A 16,437-nucleotide genomic window follows, 5' to 3' on the forward strand; every position below is an offset into this window, starting at 1 on the left:
ACACCAGTTTAGGTACACATTTCATTGACATACTCAGTTTAATAATTTTTTTTTCATTCATAGGAATTTGAGAAATACAATTACAAATTCTTATGATCTCTCATTATAAGAAATATTTCATAGATCCAGTTCATCACGCATTCTTGAAGAGAGGCAACTGAAGGATCCATAAGCTCATCAGATGCGATGCGAACCAGTAGATCACTACAATGGCTACTCCATCTGCTTCATCAGCAGTATACATTCTCAATGCTCTCGTCGTCAATTTTGAATCACTCTACGGGATGAACAAGCAGGGCATAACCAAGGTGTTTCAGGCACTTGAACAATCTAGTATTCGATCTTTCCATGACATCAAATCTTTGGATTTCCATCAAAAGGATCTCATTTTGTTATACCACAAGAGTATGATCAAAGCTGATGGACACCTCTTACTCTCTGTTGGAGGACATCTTGTCCAAATCAGTGAAGACTTCTTTGCCAAGACCTTTGGTTTACCTGCATCGGGTACTATTGACTTCAATGCTATATCCACCACTGATATCACAGAAATGCAAACTATTTTCTCTGGCTCGGATCAACCAATCTCTCTGTCTGGATTCAAAAGAGACTTGAAACTTGAATATCAACTTTTAGCCGATATTGTTGCAAAAAGTATTCTGGCAAAAAGAGGATCCTTCGCCAAATTGACTGTTGAAAAATTCAAGGTCATGACTGCAATCATGAAGGGTGTGAAGATTAACTGGAGTAATCTTCTCTTCAAAATTTTCGTTCAAATAATGACTGCTACAAAACAATCCTCAGGATATGTCTTACAAATCAATAGACTCCTTGAAAATCTAGGAGTCACTCTTCAATGAACCTCTCAGCTGCACAAGATCCGAATAATGAATGTGGAATATCTGAAATTTTTTTACTCCAAGGCGTCAACTGATTCTACTACTTCAAAAAAGTCCAAAGCAGTGGTCAAAAAACAAGTTAAAAAGAAGAGAAATCTTGTCATTTATGACAGTAAAGAAACCGATAGAGAAGAGATTGTGAAACCACAGACTAAAAGGCCAAGAACTCTACAGACAAAGGCTACTACATCTCCCACTAAGCTGATCATCTCTGTAGTTCCCAAATCGGCACATATGGAAACTACAGAAGAAACTCAGTCCTTTGATGAAGCAGTTGATGAGTAGGTCATAAAACTGACCTAAAGGGAAAACAACCAATGATTGTAGAACCAATTCAGAGTTTAAAACCCTCACAAGAAATTCCAGCCAATGAGGATTCAGAAGGACATGTTAAAACTCAAAAGGCCTTACTTAAAACTATCTCCCAGCTGGTAGTTTTGCCTCCAGCCAGACCCTTAGGCGGTCTATAATCAAACCAAACAGTTGCGTACACTCACTCAGGACTTTACTTGGCAACAACAAGCTCTCAAATTGCTTCTTCTTCAGATCCTGACAGGCCGACGAATGCAATTCAAACACAGATAGACCTGACCATGGACGAAGTACTTGAATATGCTGAATGACACACTAATGAAATATTTGATACTTGGCATAAATACAGGACTTCTACACTGGCTAGATGTCTGACGAAGAAAAATGAACTGAATCAGTTTGTTAAACTTGAAGAAATTGTGCTAAGGATAGTCAAAACTGCAGATGTTCAAGAAGCATTGGAAAGAAGACAATACTTCTATGAATTGATGATAATCAGGAAACTTAGTCAAACTGTTGGTGAATTTCAGAAGAATTATGATCCACATGCCAAAACTTCTTATGAAGATAGATCGATTTTCACTCAACTTCAAAGTGATCTCATCACTGTGCACATGAAAGTTCAGTTTTGGGAAAAGGACAAAACATTTGAGATCCCAGAACCTTTTGTTTGGAAGAAACACAAATCTCATTCGAAGTCCCATTCAAAACACAGGAAATCCAAGAAGAGTCATACCTCAACTAGATCTTCAAATCACTCAGTTGATCAGGTATTTGAAGAGCTTCAAAGAGCTACTTCAGTTGCTCAAAATACAACAGATACCAATTAAGCAGCAGCTTCATACCTCAGGGATTGAAACAACTCTACCTGAACTGCAACTGATGAATGTTGATGAAATGATTTCTCACATTGAGAATGAAGAACAACAACTTCCTCTCTCAACCGACACATCTATGGAAGAAGTTGTTCCTTCAGTTACTCATCAAAATGAAATTGAGGAGTCCCAACCTCTTCTTTTGGAAGCATTGCCTTTTCAAACTCTTGAAGACAAGGATGAGACACTAACTCTGTCTCATATTGAGTCTGATGAACAACAGACCACTTTACTGGAAGACTTATCTACTAAAATTTCTACTATGCCAGCACTCACAAAATCAAGAGACCATGCATTGTCTCGGATATTCCACCTTCCATTGCTGACCTTATTCAAAAGCGGCCACTGGCTCTCATCATGCATCCTCAAAATTTTAAAATGGACAACCTAGTCATTCCTGCTTCAGTCCTTAGTAAGCCTGAAAATCTATCTCTGGGACTCAAATCATCCAGTTCAAGTACGAAGGAAGCAGCCAACCCATCAAGTGTAACTGTTGTATCACAAGCAAAACTCCTTACTGCAACTGATGATGTGCACACAGAACCATCAAAAGACTCCCCAACAAATCCACATATCAGCAGAGCAACATCTCATAATGATAAAGCTATTGAGGTTAATACTTTGTGTCAAACTCTAGCCATGGTTGTTCACTCTTCTCCTGGATCGTCATCACACCAACACAAAGGGAAATAGAAAACTGAATTGATCTTAACTGATCCTCCATCTCCTTTTAAGGGACAAAAGACAGATTTTCTCAGTATTCTACAGACAGATCATCCTCCCAGTGGCAAAGATATCCCATCTTCCAAAACAAATCACGCAGATGATTGGTATAAGCTTATCTCTGAACTGGAAACCTCTTTGTATCAAATGTCTAAAGATGTCATTTCTCTCAAGGAAAATCAACGAGAAACTAGCAGCAGCGTCTTTTTTCTGAGACAATCACTGATTTTCGAACTGATCAAACTTCAAGAAAAACTTACACTGTTGGACAAAGTTTTGCAAGATTTAAGTCAACTGACCAGTTCATTGTCCCAACTGATGCACTCTCATCATTCGCTAGAGACAAAAGTTGACAACTTGAACGTATTTGTTCAATCTTTTCACACATCCGTTCAATCAAATTTTCAAGGTCTTAATAAGCAAATCGCGAACCTGACCAATCTCTCTCAGAATAAATTGCAATCTCAGTATGTTGCTCAAGCATCCGGACATCTCATCCCAGCACCTCGCCTATATCATCTACTCGCAACTCTTCCTTACCAAGAACTTCATCTGATCGAAGCTAATTCGTTTTATGTGATTACAAGTATTATCTACATTTGTATCTAAACTTCAGCTCTTTATTGTTAGTTTATCAAAAAGGGGGAAGAGTTAGAAGAACTTGAAAGTATTAAAAAATTGGCATGTTTCATATTGACAAGATCAATTTTTACTACAGTTCATCTCATGATATCTCGAAGTTTTGATAAACACCAAAAAAGGGAAATTTTTGGGAAATTTAGTTTTTGTGTTTACAATTACAAAGCTCAAACTGATCTAAAAAGAAGGCTAAAACTGATCAGCAACCAAAGGCACTAAACTAATTTGTGGAAGATAAACTTCCTCGTGCTAAACTGCCTCGCTCAACTAGCCGGAGACGCTACGCAATCAGTTTACTCTCGCTAAACTGACTTCATCAGTTTACCATCACCAGTTTACTACCTTACCACATTTGGATAAGATCGTCCGTACTCTGGCACACTCTGTAGAAGATAGTGCCGCGATGCAAAGGGAAATGTCGGCTTCAGATTTTTGTTCTTGAAAGTGACAAATCCAACGGAAATAATTTGAAATCCTATCGAAGACTCAATTTGAAATCCGTTAACATCCATAGGTATAAATAGAGATCCTGATCGATCGAAGGAGCCTGCTTGCGCACTGCAATTTCTGCTTATATTGCTCTTCACGAGAACATTCAAAGTCTTACAAGCTTGAGAATCGATCAAGGAACTCGAAGCACAAACACCTGAGTGTCATTCTGATCATTGGAGGATCAACCTTGTGATAAAGATATCGAGTTGTATTTATCTATGTTCTATCATCAGTCCAGGACTGAAACTAAGTTGTTGTACTAGGAGTTCTTGTTTAGGCAGTGTATAAGACCTAAACTGGATCGGGATTTTTCAAATTACTTGTAAAATTCAAAGTCTTCTAGTGATATCCTTCCGAGGTGGAAGAAGGGGTGACGTAGGAGTATTTGAAATCTCCGAACATACATCCATAAACATCTGCTCGTGTTATTTTTCAGTTTACCTATTACTGTTACCAAGCCTAAACTGATAAATCATTAGTGTTCAAATCTGTAATTTGGCATATTTTCGCACACCCTTTGTTGGTCGGATTACATTAGACACCAAGATAAGTTAGAATTTCATCACTAAACCGATCGACTTCAACCTTTTTCCTACGAGATTGTTCATAAGTGTATTCACCCCCGTCCCCCCCCCCCCCCCCCTCTACATTTGTAACCGATCCTATCATAATATTTATAATAAATATAAATTATAAAGATAATTTATTAGCATTATTAAAGATTAATTTTTTACTTATGATTATTTCATCTTTAAAAAAACACATATAGATATTTAGTGTATTATCTTTTATAAATATGTATTTTAGTATACTTATTTATTCTATTCATAACATGTTCAATAGAAATTAATATTTGTCAATATTAATTTACAAAAGAAATATTTTTTATACAAAGTTAACTATATAGAATATATAAGATGTCCTCTCTATGTTAGCTTAAAAGAGTCATATAATATACTTAATACTAGATATCCCAAAGATCATTTTTCATGTTTTTTCCTTGACTTTCAATTGAATGATTTTTGTATAAAGTAATATTTTGTTTAATTATTTTTTTATTTCATAATCATAATTATTTTCCATTATATTTCTAATGTTAAATGTTAAAAAACTTAATTGGTTTTCAATTATTTTTTTATTTAATAATCATAATTCCTCTCCGTTCTATTTCTGATGTTAAATATTAGAAAACTTAATTGGTTTTTAATTAATTATCATCTATCTATTATAGCAAAAAGTATTGTATAATATTATAAAAATGATATTATTTTACGTAAACTAATTTTTTTTATTAATTATCATCTATATATTATAGCAAAAAATATTGTATACTATTATAACAATGATATTATTTTACTTAAACTAAAATTTTTTTTTTATCAAATTTGTCTTTTAATTGTTTCTTATTCTTTCTGAAAAATATTTGCATAAAAATGTTGTGAAATGTTTTAAAAAATATTAGTGCTAGAGAATATTTACAAAAAAATAATCTATTTTATTTCTATTTTTATTTCTCACCAAATATATTTATTTGTACAAAATAACTCATTCAATTTACACGTAATGGTAGTAGTTCTATTAAATTAATTTTTATTGAAAGAAAATAATTTTTTGACCTTGGTCATGATAGTGGTCACAACAATGTTGGAAGAACCTTGCTTAATTATTTGGTTGAATTGACTAAACATGTTAAAAAATACCCTAATATGGGACTTTATTTAATTTTAAAAATTATGTTTTTTAATTAATGTCTGTTAGAACTTTCAAGGTGTTGATATCTACGAAACTATTCGTTCAAAAAGTAGCCAAACTGAATTCTGCAATTCATCAAGAAAAACAAAGGCAAGATATAAACTGACGAGCTAAACTGAGACATCAACTGTGTTAACCATTGACCATTGCAAAAGAAATGACTGCGCTCAGTTGAGGAAGAATCGATCTTAATCAGTCATCGGAGCAGTTAAGCAGAGTTCAACTGAAAGTATGAAGATAACTCGATTCAGTTTAGTAGAGATAAACTGAATCAATTGGGCTTAACTAAAACCTAAGCCGATCAAGAATCTGTGTAAGTCAATCCAAATCAAACGGAACTCTTGTGGATAAGGTTTTCTCGTACAAGACAAAAGCGCCGAAAGCATAAATACATTAGTGTACGATGTTGCCAAGAATGTCGCGGAAAAGACAAGACAACGAAAAAATGATTTGAATTCAAAATAGAGCCGTTATCTGTTGGAATATAAATACCCATCCTCGGGACATTTCATAGACATCCGACATCTTGAAAAAACACTCGCAAGTATACTCTCACTATAAAGGGTAAACTGAACACATTCAGTTCAGTTTACCCATACACAATCAGTCGAGGAAAAAAAACGCTTACTGAAGATAATGCTCAAGCAAGCTGAAGAACACTAGCAAACTTCTGTGATTAAAAGATCAATCAAGTGCTAAGTGTTGTGTTGCAAACATTGTTGTATCAGTGTGATCAGTTAAGGTTCTGCAAACCTCGTTGTAACAAGGAGCAATCGTGAACGGTGTCCTTGAAGTGTTTTTAGGAGTTCTGGGATAGGCAGTGTGTGTAAGTCCTGGTCTTGGAGAAGGCTGTTGCAAGTTGATTGTAATAGTCAAAATCTTCTAGAGTGAATTATTCCGAAGTGGAAGAAGGGGTGACGTAGGAGTTGTTGAAATCTCCGAACATCCATAAACAAACTTTAGCGTTCTTACTTTCAGTTCATCATCACATACAATCCATAACATGTTCAATCTGTTAATCGACCTCATTCCGCACTTATCTAAGTTGGTTGATTAATATAAACACACGAGAAAAATAGATCAACTGAACTCATCTTGAAAGATTTCAGGGTCAACTGCTACAAGGACACAAACACTATCAGTCTAGCAAGATCACCCCCCTAAACCGTCCTATCAATATCTCATTCAGCATGCAAAGCTTACAATACTTTTCCATAAGTTCACTTGAAAAACTTCAATAAATGTCCTTTATTTTTTAGGAAAAATTGCAACTTTGTCATGTAATTTTGTCACTTTGAGATTTTGTCCCTCTATGTTGTCAAATTTCACATTTATTTCTATAATTTTTTTTATTTTTCTTATAATTTTAGTCATTTTTCATTGGGAGTGCTGAGGTGACACATTAAACATCTGCATGACATCATCATTGTATTGGTTTCATGTCAGCTTCCAGTTGAAAAAAGACTAAATTAAAATTTCAACAACTAAAAAAGATAGCGGACTACACCAGATATTTGATAACATAGAAGACCAAAATTGCAAAAAAAAAAAAAAAACATAAGATCAATATAATTTTCTCTCTTTTTCTATAGTGCCTATACAATGAAACTCAGCATTGAGGAGATGAATTTTAAGTGCTCTTTTGTAAATTTTTCTAATTTTTTTATTTACATTATATAATTTGATTAATTTTATTTACTTTCAATCTTATTCATAAAAAAAAAAAAGAAATTAACGAGATATTTAAAAAATAGATGAAATATTACCATTTAAAACATAATGTATGAGATAATTTTTATAATAAATATGAATTATAGAGACAGTTTCTTAGCATTATTAGAGATTAATTTTTTACTTGTGATTATTTCATCTTTAAAAAAAACACATGTAGATTATTTAGTGTGTTATCTTTTATAAATATGTGTTTTTGTACACTTATTGATTCGATTCATATCATGTTCAATAGAAATTAATATTCGTCAATATTAATTTACAAAACAAATATTTTATACAAAATTAACTATATAGAATATATAATTCTAAAACACAAATAGAAAAAGATAAACAAAAGCCATAGTTATAAATTTAGCACAAACATAAATGATATTGAATTCAACAACATTTTAGTGGTTTTATTTTAACATTTGTGTGAACATATTTCATAATCATGTTTTCATCCGTTAGTCACCCACATGCACGTGCACCTTCATAGAATATATATATATATATATATATATATATATATAGAGTTATTTTATGGTGTTCAACACTATATGCCCACTTCATGCCCACCATGTATAATAGATGAGTTGACCGGTACAATAGATGACTTGACTTGTACATGGTGGGCATGAAGTGGGCATATAACGTTGGACATCATAAAAGAAATATATATATATATATATATATATATATATATATATATATGCAAAGAGACAAAGAAAGTAACCATATACAACTAACAAAACCGCGTGCTTTTGCATTCATCTTTGGATGAAAGCTAATGTCTAGGGGAATTATTAAGGAAAATCTAATGGGATTTTAGTCATTGACCGCAGCACACGAAGAACTAAAATAATCTTTTCAATATGCTTTTGAATTTTATATAGCAAGAGAATACAGCATTCCGCAAACGGTGGAATTACAATTTTCCATCATTTTTTTTTTTTGTAATAATACAGTGAACGAGTACGTAATGTGTAATGGGGTCCCATTTCTTCAGTTTGAAAGTTTTCAAGATTCCATATTGGTTTGTTTTCTCGTCCAAAAATAATAAATATGAACATGAATTGGTCCATTGTTTGTTTTATTCTCTAAGTTGGCTGCTTTCTAGTTTATATTAGTCACAAATTCTTCTTTCTTGCACCTCCCTTTTCTCTATAAGAAAGATTTCCTTTCAAGAAATTCGATTTGATTTGCGAGGGACTAGGAATGGGGGATATGGCTTCTTTGTGGGCATTCGAAGAGGTGGACTGGCTCTTCCTTTGAATTTATTCTTCATTAATTTCGTGTTTTCCTTTTGCTCCGAGATACCTTTTGATTTGCATTTGGAATGTTTAATAACTTCATCAATACACATGTATTTTCCTTCTGGGATTGAATCCATTTGATGCAATTTATCCTGGGTTTTTCAGTAAATGATATTTAATCTGAGATTTCAGTTTATTTATTGTTGGTTTATTGAAAACATTCGTCGAGATTTATCATTAAATTAGTATGCTTTTACCTTCCATTTTTATTGAGATTTTTTTCTCCCAACTGATTTGAATTTTTGGTTAGCTTGTATAGATTTGATCATATTCCACGCTGATGCAGTCTCTAAAATCAATGAACTTTTGTTTGGTTTTTAAGTATTGTTCACAGATGTTTATGCATTCACCTGAATGAATGGTCTACCTTAAATTTCCAAGTTTTTTAAGCATTACAGTAAGGCATAGCTTCATCATTGCTGGCTCTCATTACCAACACGAGCTTTTGAGATTGATTCCACTCTTGGATCCTGTTTCTGCCAAAACTTGATGACTATGATTTGTAATCTATATTTTTTTCATCTTGGTAATTTTATTGCAGCTCAATAATGTGGAGCAATTGGGGCATAAACTTCTTCTATCATCTCTCGAGCTCAAAAGGTTAAAAGCGGAGGCGAATGAGAAATCGAGGAAGAACAAGGAGTTGATTCACCTCCTCAAATTTGCCATCATAGAAAGAGATGAAGCCAAAAATCAACTTCAAAAGTTACTCAGTACCAAAGCTATGTCGACTTTTACTACGATAGCTGAAAACAACTTTTCTTCCACCCCTCATTTTCAAGGCAATATCCCTCTTGTGAAACTTGTAAAGGCTACTTCAAGCGTGACAGAATCAAAGAGTCTTTCAGAAGCACACAATTGCCACTCACATGGATCGTCTTCTGTCGATTCCCTTTCCGTCACAGCGCCATTTATTCAAGAATCCAATGCTGTGATTTCTGAAAATCTTGAACTTGAGGTGAAATTTGATCGGTATTCATTGGTTACAAACAATCTTTCGAGAGGAAAATCTTTGCCTCAGCAAGGGAAGTTTTTGCTGGCTGTTCTTGAATCAGGGCCGCTTCTTCAGACACTTATCCTTTCGGCGCCGCTTCCTAGGTGGCGAAATCCTCCACAGCTTCAGCCATTTGAGTTTCCTACCGCGTCTATTAAAGGCCATGGTACCGAGATTTTTGCTCAGAGGCCATTGGCGAATATGGGACAACTTGGTTCAAGATCACTTAATTTGCAGCCTTACACTCAGATGTCTTGTGGGTCATCTCAAGTTCTGTCAACACCTTTGTTGAATTTTACTAATATAGCTTCTGAGATAAATGCTAATAATTTTGTCCCTTCGCCAAAGAGACAAAAATTTTTCTGAATTAGAAGGAATTAGGAATTTTACGATATCTATTGATAGAAATGGCTCTCTTGAGCGGTAGCAATAGAAATGTAGCGCTTTTCCAGTTGAACGGTTTAAAATATTTGAATCACTACCAAGTCTTGGTGATTATATAGTCTTTACAATACTTGTACAAGTATAAGGTGCGGCTTTGTAAATGGCACGACGAATTTTGGTTTAATTTCTCTAGTTTCTTTTGTATGAGGTTAATGTTTACTTGTTATCTTCCTTTTACTTATGATTCTTGAATCAACATAACTAGTTGTTTCAGCTTCATAATTACCATTTATCTGCAAATCTGGAACGAGGCAGCACCAGGTTTCTTTACTGTTATTGATGGCTGAAAGACCGATCTATACAGAATGACAAAATGATCTGGTACCTTTAGCTCAATGTACAGGACGTCCTTCGTAGTTCATATGTCGTCTTGTTTATCTTTCTTTGGTATAATGGTTTCAGTCGACGGTCCATGTAAATCCGATGCATATACGTGACCCATTTTGGTTCTTTTCGTTTCCAGATAACGCTTGTTGTCCTCTGTGATAGGAGTGAGTACGGGAACTCGTCCCACGATTGCCAAGCCGTAGCCTTTCAGACCAGTAAATTTGGCTGGATTGTTTGTCATCAAACGCATCGTGTGAACTCCGATATCTCGTAGTATCTGTCAAACGTCAATCTGTCAGATTGTGCAGCTACGATAAAAGTCGACTCACTATCAAGACGTGAAACTTGTACGTTTAAAGATTTAGGTTGCACCACTGCTACAATGATTTTTAGCACAGCTGCAGACATGTGAAAATGTTCTTCTTGAAGTTTTAAGCCTAAGAGACCAATCCAAGGGGAAAAGTAGATTTAGCTACCTGAGCTCCAATCCCATATTCACGTGCATCGGCCGCGAAACCGAGCTCAAGATTGGCTTCAACGGTGTCATGTCCAAGATCCTGTAAGTTATATGCCTGAAGTTTGTGACCAAGCCCGATTCCACGCCCTTCGTGACCTCGTAGATACACTACAACACCTCTACCAGCTTTTTCAATTAACTGCATTGCTAAATCTAACTGGTTTCCACAGTCGCATCTTCTAGAACCGAATATATCTCCTGTCAAGCATTCTGAGTGAACCCTTACCAGAACATCTTGTCCATTTCCAATTTCTCCCTACAGATAAAAAAAGAAAAAAATAACTTTGTTTCTTTCCAAATATTTCGTATATCAGCAAGGGAATTGTTTTATTACCTTAACAATGGCTATGTGCTCCATTCCATCAAGTTTTGAACGATAGCAAACAGCCTGAAACGTACCCCATTTGGTCGGTAAACGCGAAATGGCTGTTCTTTCCACAAGCTTTTCTCTCTTCCTTCTGTACCTGAGAAAACTATTTCAAATCAGTATCCATTCTGAGGCAACTATCAGAAAACGCCATGCTTGATGTCCAGTAATTCTCACGTTTTCGAGCCATTCTAGCCGAGCGTCATTCATATATGCTGTAACGACTCATTACTAGTATACCATTTCTATACAAACCAAGCATTATTAGACACGAACTCACCTAATAAGATCAGTGATCGAAACGATTGGAATACTATGATCTGATGCCAACTTTCTTAAACTAGACATGGAGGCCATAGAACCATCTTGTTTGTCGACTATAGCCGTGAGAACTGAAACTGGCGGCAAACCAGCTTGTGTGACCAAATCCACCGAAGCCTCAGTGTGACCAACCCGACGTAAAACACCACCATTTCTATACTTAAGGGGGAATACATGTCCCGGTTTTCGGAAATCTTCTGGTCTAGATTTCGGAGATGAGAGGGCAAGGACCGTTGTAGCCCTGTCCGAAGCTGATACACCAGTAGTAGTTCCAACTTTAGCATCCTAAATGTTTTGCAACCAAACAATGAAGTAGTCAGACCTCTACCGAAGCAAAAACACGAAAAGAAAATTACGTAGATTAGACCCCATACCACTGTGATTGTGAAAGAAGGAGCCAAGGAATTGTCTTCTGTTTCGGGTGACATTAGAGGGAGCTCTAGCCTTTTGAGGTCGTCCCCTGTCATGCCCACAGAAACTATGCCTGATCCGTGGTTGATCAAGAATGCGACAGCAGCCGGATTCGCGTGGGAGGCGGCCATGACAAGGTTCCCTTCGGCATTCCCACTTTCATCATCTACAACAATCACAAACTTGAACAATTTCACGTCAATTAATCACTCACCACGGCCCTCAAATTAACGTATCGAAACCAACAATATCAATCAATACCTTGTGTTGGCGCAAAGAAGAAAGAGCTTGTTCGATGGAAGAGTAGCCCGGAGACGGACGATCGGGATCACTCTCGGCATCACTAACAAAGAAATCAATGGTTTCTTGAGTTATTTCTGCATCAACTGCTCCAAAGGAGACAGCCGGGGAAGACTCGTCGCTGAAAGAATCAAACAGTGAACCGTTTATGCTGAAAGAATTCTTATCCCACTTGTTTCCCGATAACCCAACAGCCCAGCAGCTCAGATTCCATGCCCTGTTTCTATGACGGGAAACTGCAGAATATTGAGCAAAAACACGAGGATTAACTAGCAAAGTGTGCTGAAAAAGAATGCAATCCATGTTGGGAAATTTTTAATCTGGAATTTGTTGAAACTGATTCTTGTTTTTGTTACAGTATCTTTTGATGGGATTATATACATTTGATCAGAAAAGAGCGCCTCAAGTTTTTGTGTATAGTTTATCCAGTATAACATTTCGTATTTGTAGGTATATTTTCAGCCATAGGTATATATTATAATTCTTCTTATCCTAAGACCTTTGGTCATATTTATTTTTTGATTTGTGGTAGACTAGAAACTACTACCAAAAATTCTGTTGATGAAGTTGTAAATTTTACTTTCAGTGGAATCAAAACTTTTGTTTGGCAGAAAACTCTACAAAATAGTTTAAAAACCTTGTAAGTTTTTCAAATTTGACTATAAAAATTTGGTCAAACAGGTTATAAACCGTAAAAAAAAATAAGCGATTTAACAACTCATAACTTGCATATTTTATAAAATCTTTTTTAAACATCCTTAAAGACCAAATTATCCTTATTAATTTTAATATATCTCAAATTTGCCATTATACAATATATCATACTAGTTAATTTTAAATAATAATTAAATTTTTTATTTATATTTGCTAGGATAAAATAATGTGTTGGGGATTGAGGTGAATAAGCACTTGTTAGCTAACAAAGCTCAAGCTGGATTCTTGAAAGCCTAAGTTCATCAAACAACTAAAGATAGATTATTGCGCGCAGAAAAGTGAATTGAATTTGGTGAACAAATATAGGTAACCGGCTGGATAAATAGCTAGGATTATTAAAGAAACGGAACTAGTAAAAGCAACTTAAAGAACACAATTTATTTTATGAAAGTTCGAATATTAATCTTCTAGATCCCTCTTCTTTCTTTGCACGAAGGTTTCCACTATAAAACTTTGATCAATGCAATTCTTGTACACACGAGGTCAAAAGCTCGGTCAAAACCCTAATGAGATGAAACTCCTAACAAACTCAAATCCCAACAAGTATTTTGTTCAGAAACATATTTTAGACAGTTTACAAATAAACTTACAGTGTGCCTTATTGCACTCACTTATTATCATTGTAATCGAGCTCTGAGTTTCTCACTGTGACAAATCCAAGTTTGTGACATGGATTTTAGGTACTGAGCTCGATGGATGGATGTCACTAGAAAAATTTTCAAGATCTTTCATAATAGGTCATACATGATCAAATTTGAATTCTTTTATGTAATTAGGATCTTGCATTAACAGATCTTTTGCTCTATTCAACTGCATAAAAATACCCAACTCGTATAAGAGTTTAAACTAATAAACAAAATAATCTAAAAAAACATACTCACAATATCCTCGTCAGAGAATTTCGGTTTGGCAAATGCATTCTCTTAATCTTCCAACTTGACGGAGTATAGCTTTCATGCGACACCAGTGATTTTTAGTTATGCCTTTGCAGGGTGTTTGGTTTGGTGTTGTTGTAAGTTTCTTCAACACGAGTCCAGAACAAGTCTTTGGATTGATTGATGTCTATGATAGGATTTTGTGTTACGTCAAGATACACATGACAAATAATCTTGATTTCTTCAATGATATAAGAAGAATTTCTAGCATTGGATGCCATTGGCTTGCTCGGAAGAGATGATAAGATTAAAGTTCGTAGGTGTGATGATAATGAGCCTGATATAGTTTATTTATAACGAAAAGACGATAAGATTGTAATCTTATCAAACGGTCAAGATTACATGTAATCTGATCCAACGGTCTTTTTGTAAATAAGAATGAACCTAATCCAAAAATTAATATAAGATGGAAATCTAATTCAACGGTCATGTTCTAGATCTGAATATAATCTATCCAACGATCGTGATATAGATAGAAAATATAAATTCAACGGTCTTGATCTAGATCTGAATAATATATATATATATATATATATATATATATATATAGGAAATCTAAATTCAACGAACATGATCTAAATCTAAATATAATTCATCCAATGGTTGTGATATAGATAGAAAATCTAAATTCAACAGTTCTGATCTAGATCTGAATTTAATCCATCCAATGGTCGTGATATAGATACGAAATCTAAATTCAATGGTCATGGTCTAAATCTGAATATAATCCATCCAACGGTGGTGATATAGATATAAAATCTAAATTCATCGGTCCTGATCAAGATATGAATATAATCTATCCAACGGTCGTGATATTGATAGGAAATCTAAACCTAACGATCCTGATCTACCTAGATCTGAATATAATCTATCAAACGGTAGTGACATAGATAGAAAATCTAAATTCAACGGTCATGATCTAGATCTGAATATAATTCATCCAACGATCGTGATATAGATAGAAAAACTAAATTCAAAGGTGCTGATATAGATCTGAATATATGCAATCCAACGGTCGTGATATAGATAGCAAATCTAAATTCAACGGTCATGATCTAGATCTGAATATAATCCATCCAACGATCATGATATATATAGAAAATTTAAATTCAACGGTCATGATCTAGATCTGAATATAATCCATCCAACGATCATGATATAGATAGAAAATCTAAATTCAACAGTAATGATCTAGATCTGAATATAATCCATCCAACTATCGGGATATAGATAGGAAATCTAAATTTAAATTTCATGATTCACATATGAATATAATATATAGGGCTGACATACCAGATCAAAATATCGAGTTTTCGACATTTCGTACCAAAATTTTTTCGATATACAGATATTTTTTCGGTATATTGAATTTTTTTTCAGTATCTATACGGTATCAATATGGATTTTTTCCGTACCAAAATTTCATATTTTTGATATTGGTATCGGTATGAATTTTTTTCATACCAATATTTTTGATACGGTATACCAAAAAACTACCCCTAAATATATCCAATGGTCGTGATATAGATAAGAAATATAAACTCAACGGTCATGATCTAGATCTGAATATTATCTATCCAACGGTCGTGATATAGATAGGAAATCTAAATTCAACGATCATGATTTAGATCTGAATATAATCCATCCAACGGTCCTGATATAGATAGGAAATCTACTCCAAAGGTTCTAATAGATATAAGAATATAATCCATCCAACTGTCATATTCTTAAAAACCATTATAAAATGTGATCGAATTATCCTATTTTCCCACACCACACAATTTACATTCTAATTATATTGAAAATGAATTCTCAATCCAAATCGCATGTATCTTCCTCTAGCTCATCTTCGTTGTCGTAAAAATAAGATGAAACATAGAACGATTGGATGAATGTTTTTGAGAATTTTAACAATAAAAGAAAAGAAATTTTAGATGTTATAGCTCAAGAGCAAGAGTTGGTTGCTGCGTATATCGTCCAACAAGAGCAAGGAGCCAAACATAGAAGTTCGATTCCAGGTCACGCAGTCATCCATCATGATCGGAAAATCACCAATCATAACCATTTTAATGATTAATTTGCTGAAAATCCAACATATAATGAAGAAATGTTTCGAAGACGATTCCAAATGTCTCAAAATTTGTTCCTTAGTATCGTTAATGGGGTAAAGAATCATGATTCTTATTTCATGCAACGAAATAATGGTGTGGGGCGGCTTGGTCTATCGACTATGCAAAAAACAACAGTTGTATTGCGACATAGATGAATAAATCAAAATTAATTGGAGAATCTACTGCAATTGAGTGTATGCAACGGTTTTGTCGGGCTATACTGGAAGCTTTGCATAACCATACTTGAGATAACCTACTTCCGATGATGTTTCCAA

The 16,437-nt window shown here is 34.5% G+C and overlaps 2 protein-coding genes across 4 annotated transcripts; one reads left to right on the forward strand and one right to left on the reverse strand.

Moving 5' to 3' along the window:
- The first annotated feature begins 8,484 nt into the window (after window positions 1-8,484).
- On the forward strand, window positions 8,485-10,081 carry LOC140887504 (uncharacterized). Its single transcript, XM_073294769.1, has 2 exons — window positions 8,485-8,659; window positions 9,263-10,081. Exons 1-2 carry the CDS (start codon window positions 8,624-8,626, stop codon window positions 10,079-10,081), a joined length of 855 nt encoding a protein of 284 aa, XP_073150870.1. The 5' UTR covers window positions 8,485-8,623.
- LOC140887503 (monofunctional riboflavin biosynthesis protein RIBA 3, chloroplastic) lies at window positions 9,365-14,291 on the reverse strand. Of its 3 annotated transcripts, none has more exons than XM_073294767.1 (7): window positions 13,998-14,291; window positions 12,364-12,625; window positions 12,066-12,284; window positions 11,651-11,976; window positions 11,338-11,467; window positions 10,963-11,259; window positions 9,365-10,763 (listed from the first exon to the last, which is right to left on the reverse strand). In XM_073294767.1, exons 1-7 carry the CDS (start codon window positions 14,033-14,035, stop codon window positions 10,518-10,520), a joined length of 1,518 nt encoding a protein of 505 aa, XP_073150868.1. In that variant the 5' UTR covers window positions 14,036-14,291; the 3' UTR covers window positions 9,365-10,517. The 3 variants fall into 3 exon arrangements, with proteins under 3 accessions (XP_073150868.1, XP_073150869.1, XP_073150867.1); XM_073294768.1 differs by lacking the exon at window positions 13,998-14,291 and adding an exon at window positions 13,728-13,885 and having other exon boundaries at window positions 12,364-12,638; XM_073294766.1 differs by lacking the exon at window positions 13,998-14,291 and having other exon boundaries at window positions 12,364-12,968.
- Between the last annotated feature and the right edge of the window lie 2,146 nt (window positions 14,292-16,437).

This window comes from Henckelia pumila, chromosome 3, assembly GCF_033568475.1.
Source record: "Henckelia pumila isolate YLH828 chromosome 3, ASM3356847v2, whole genome shotgun sequence".
In the NCBI taxonomy this organism is placed as follows: Eukaryota; Viridiplantae; Streptophyta; class Magnoliopsida; order Lamiales; family Gesneriaceae; genus Henckelia; species Henckelia pumila.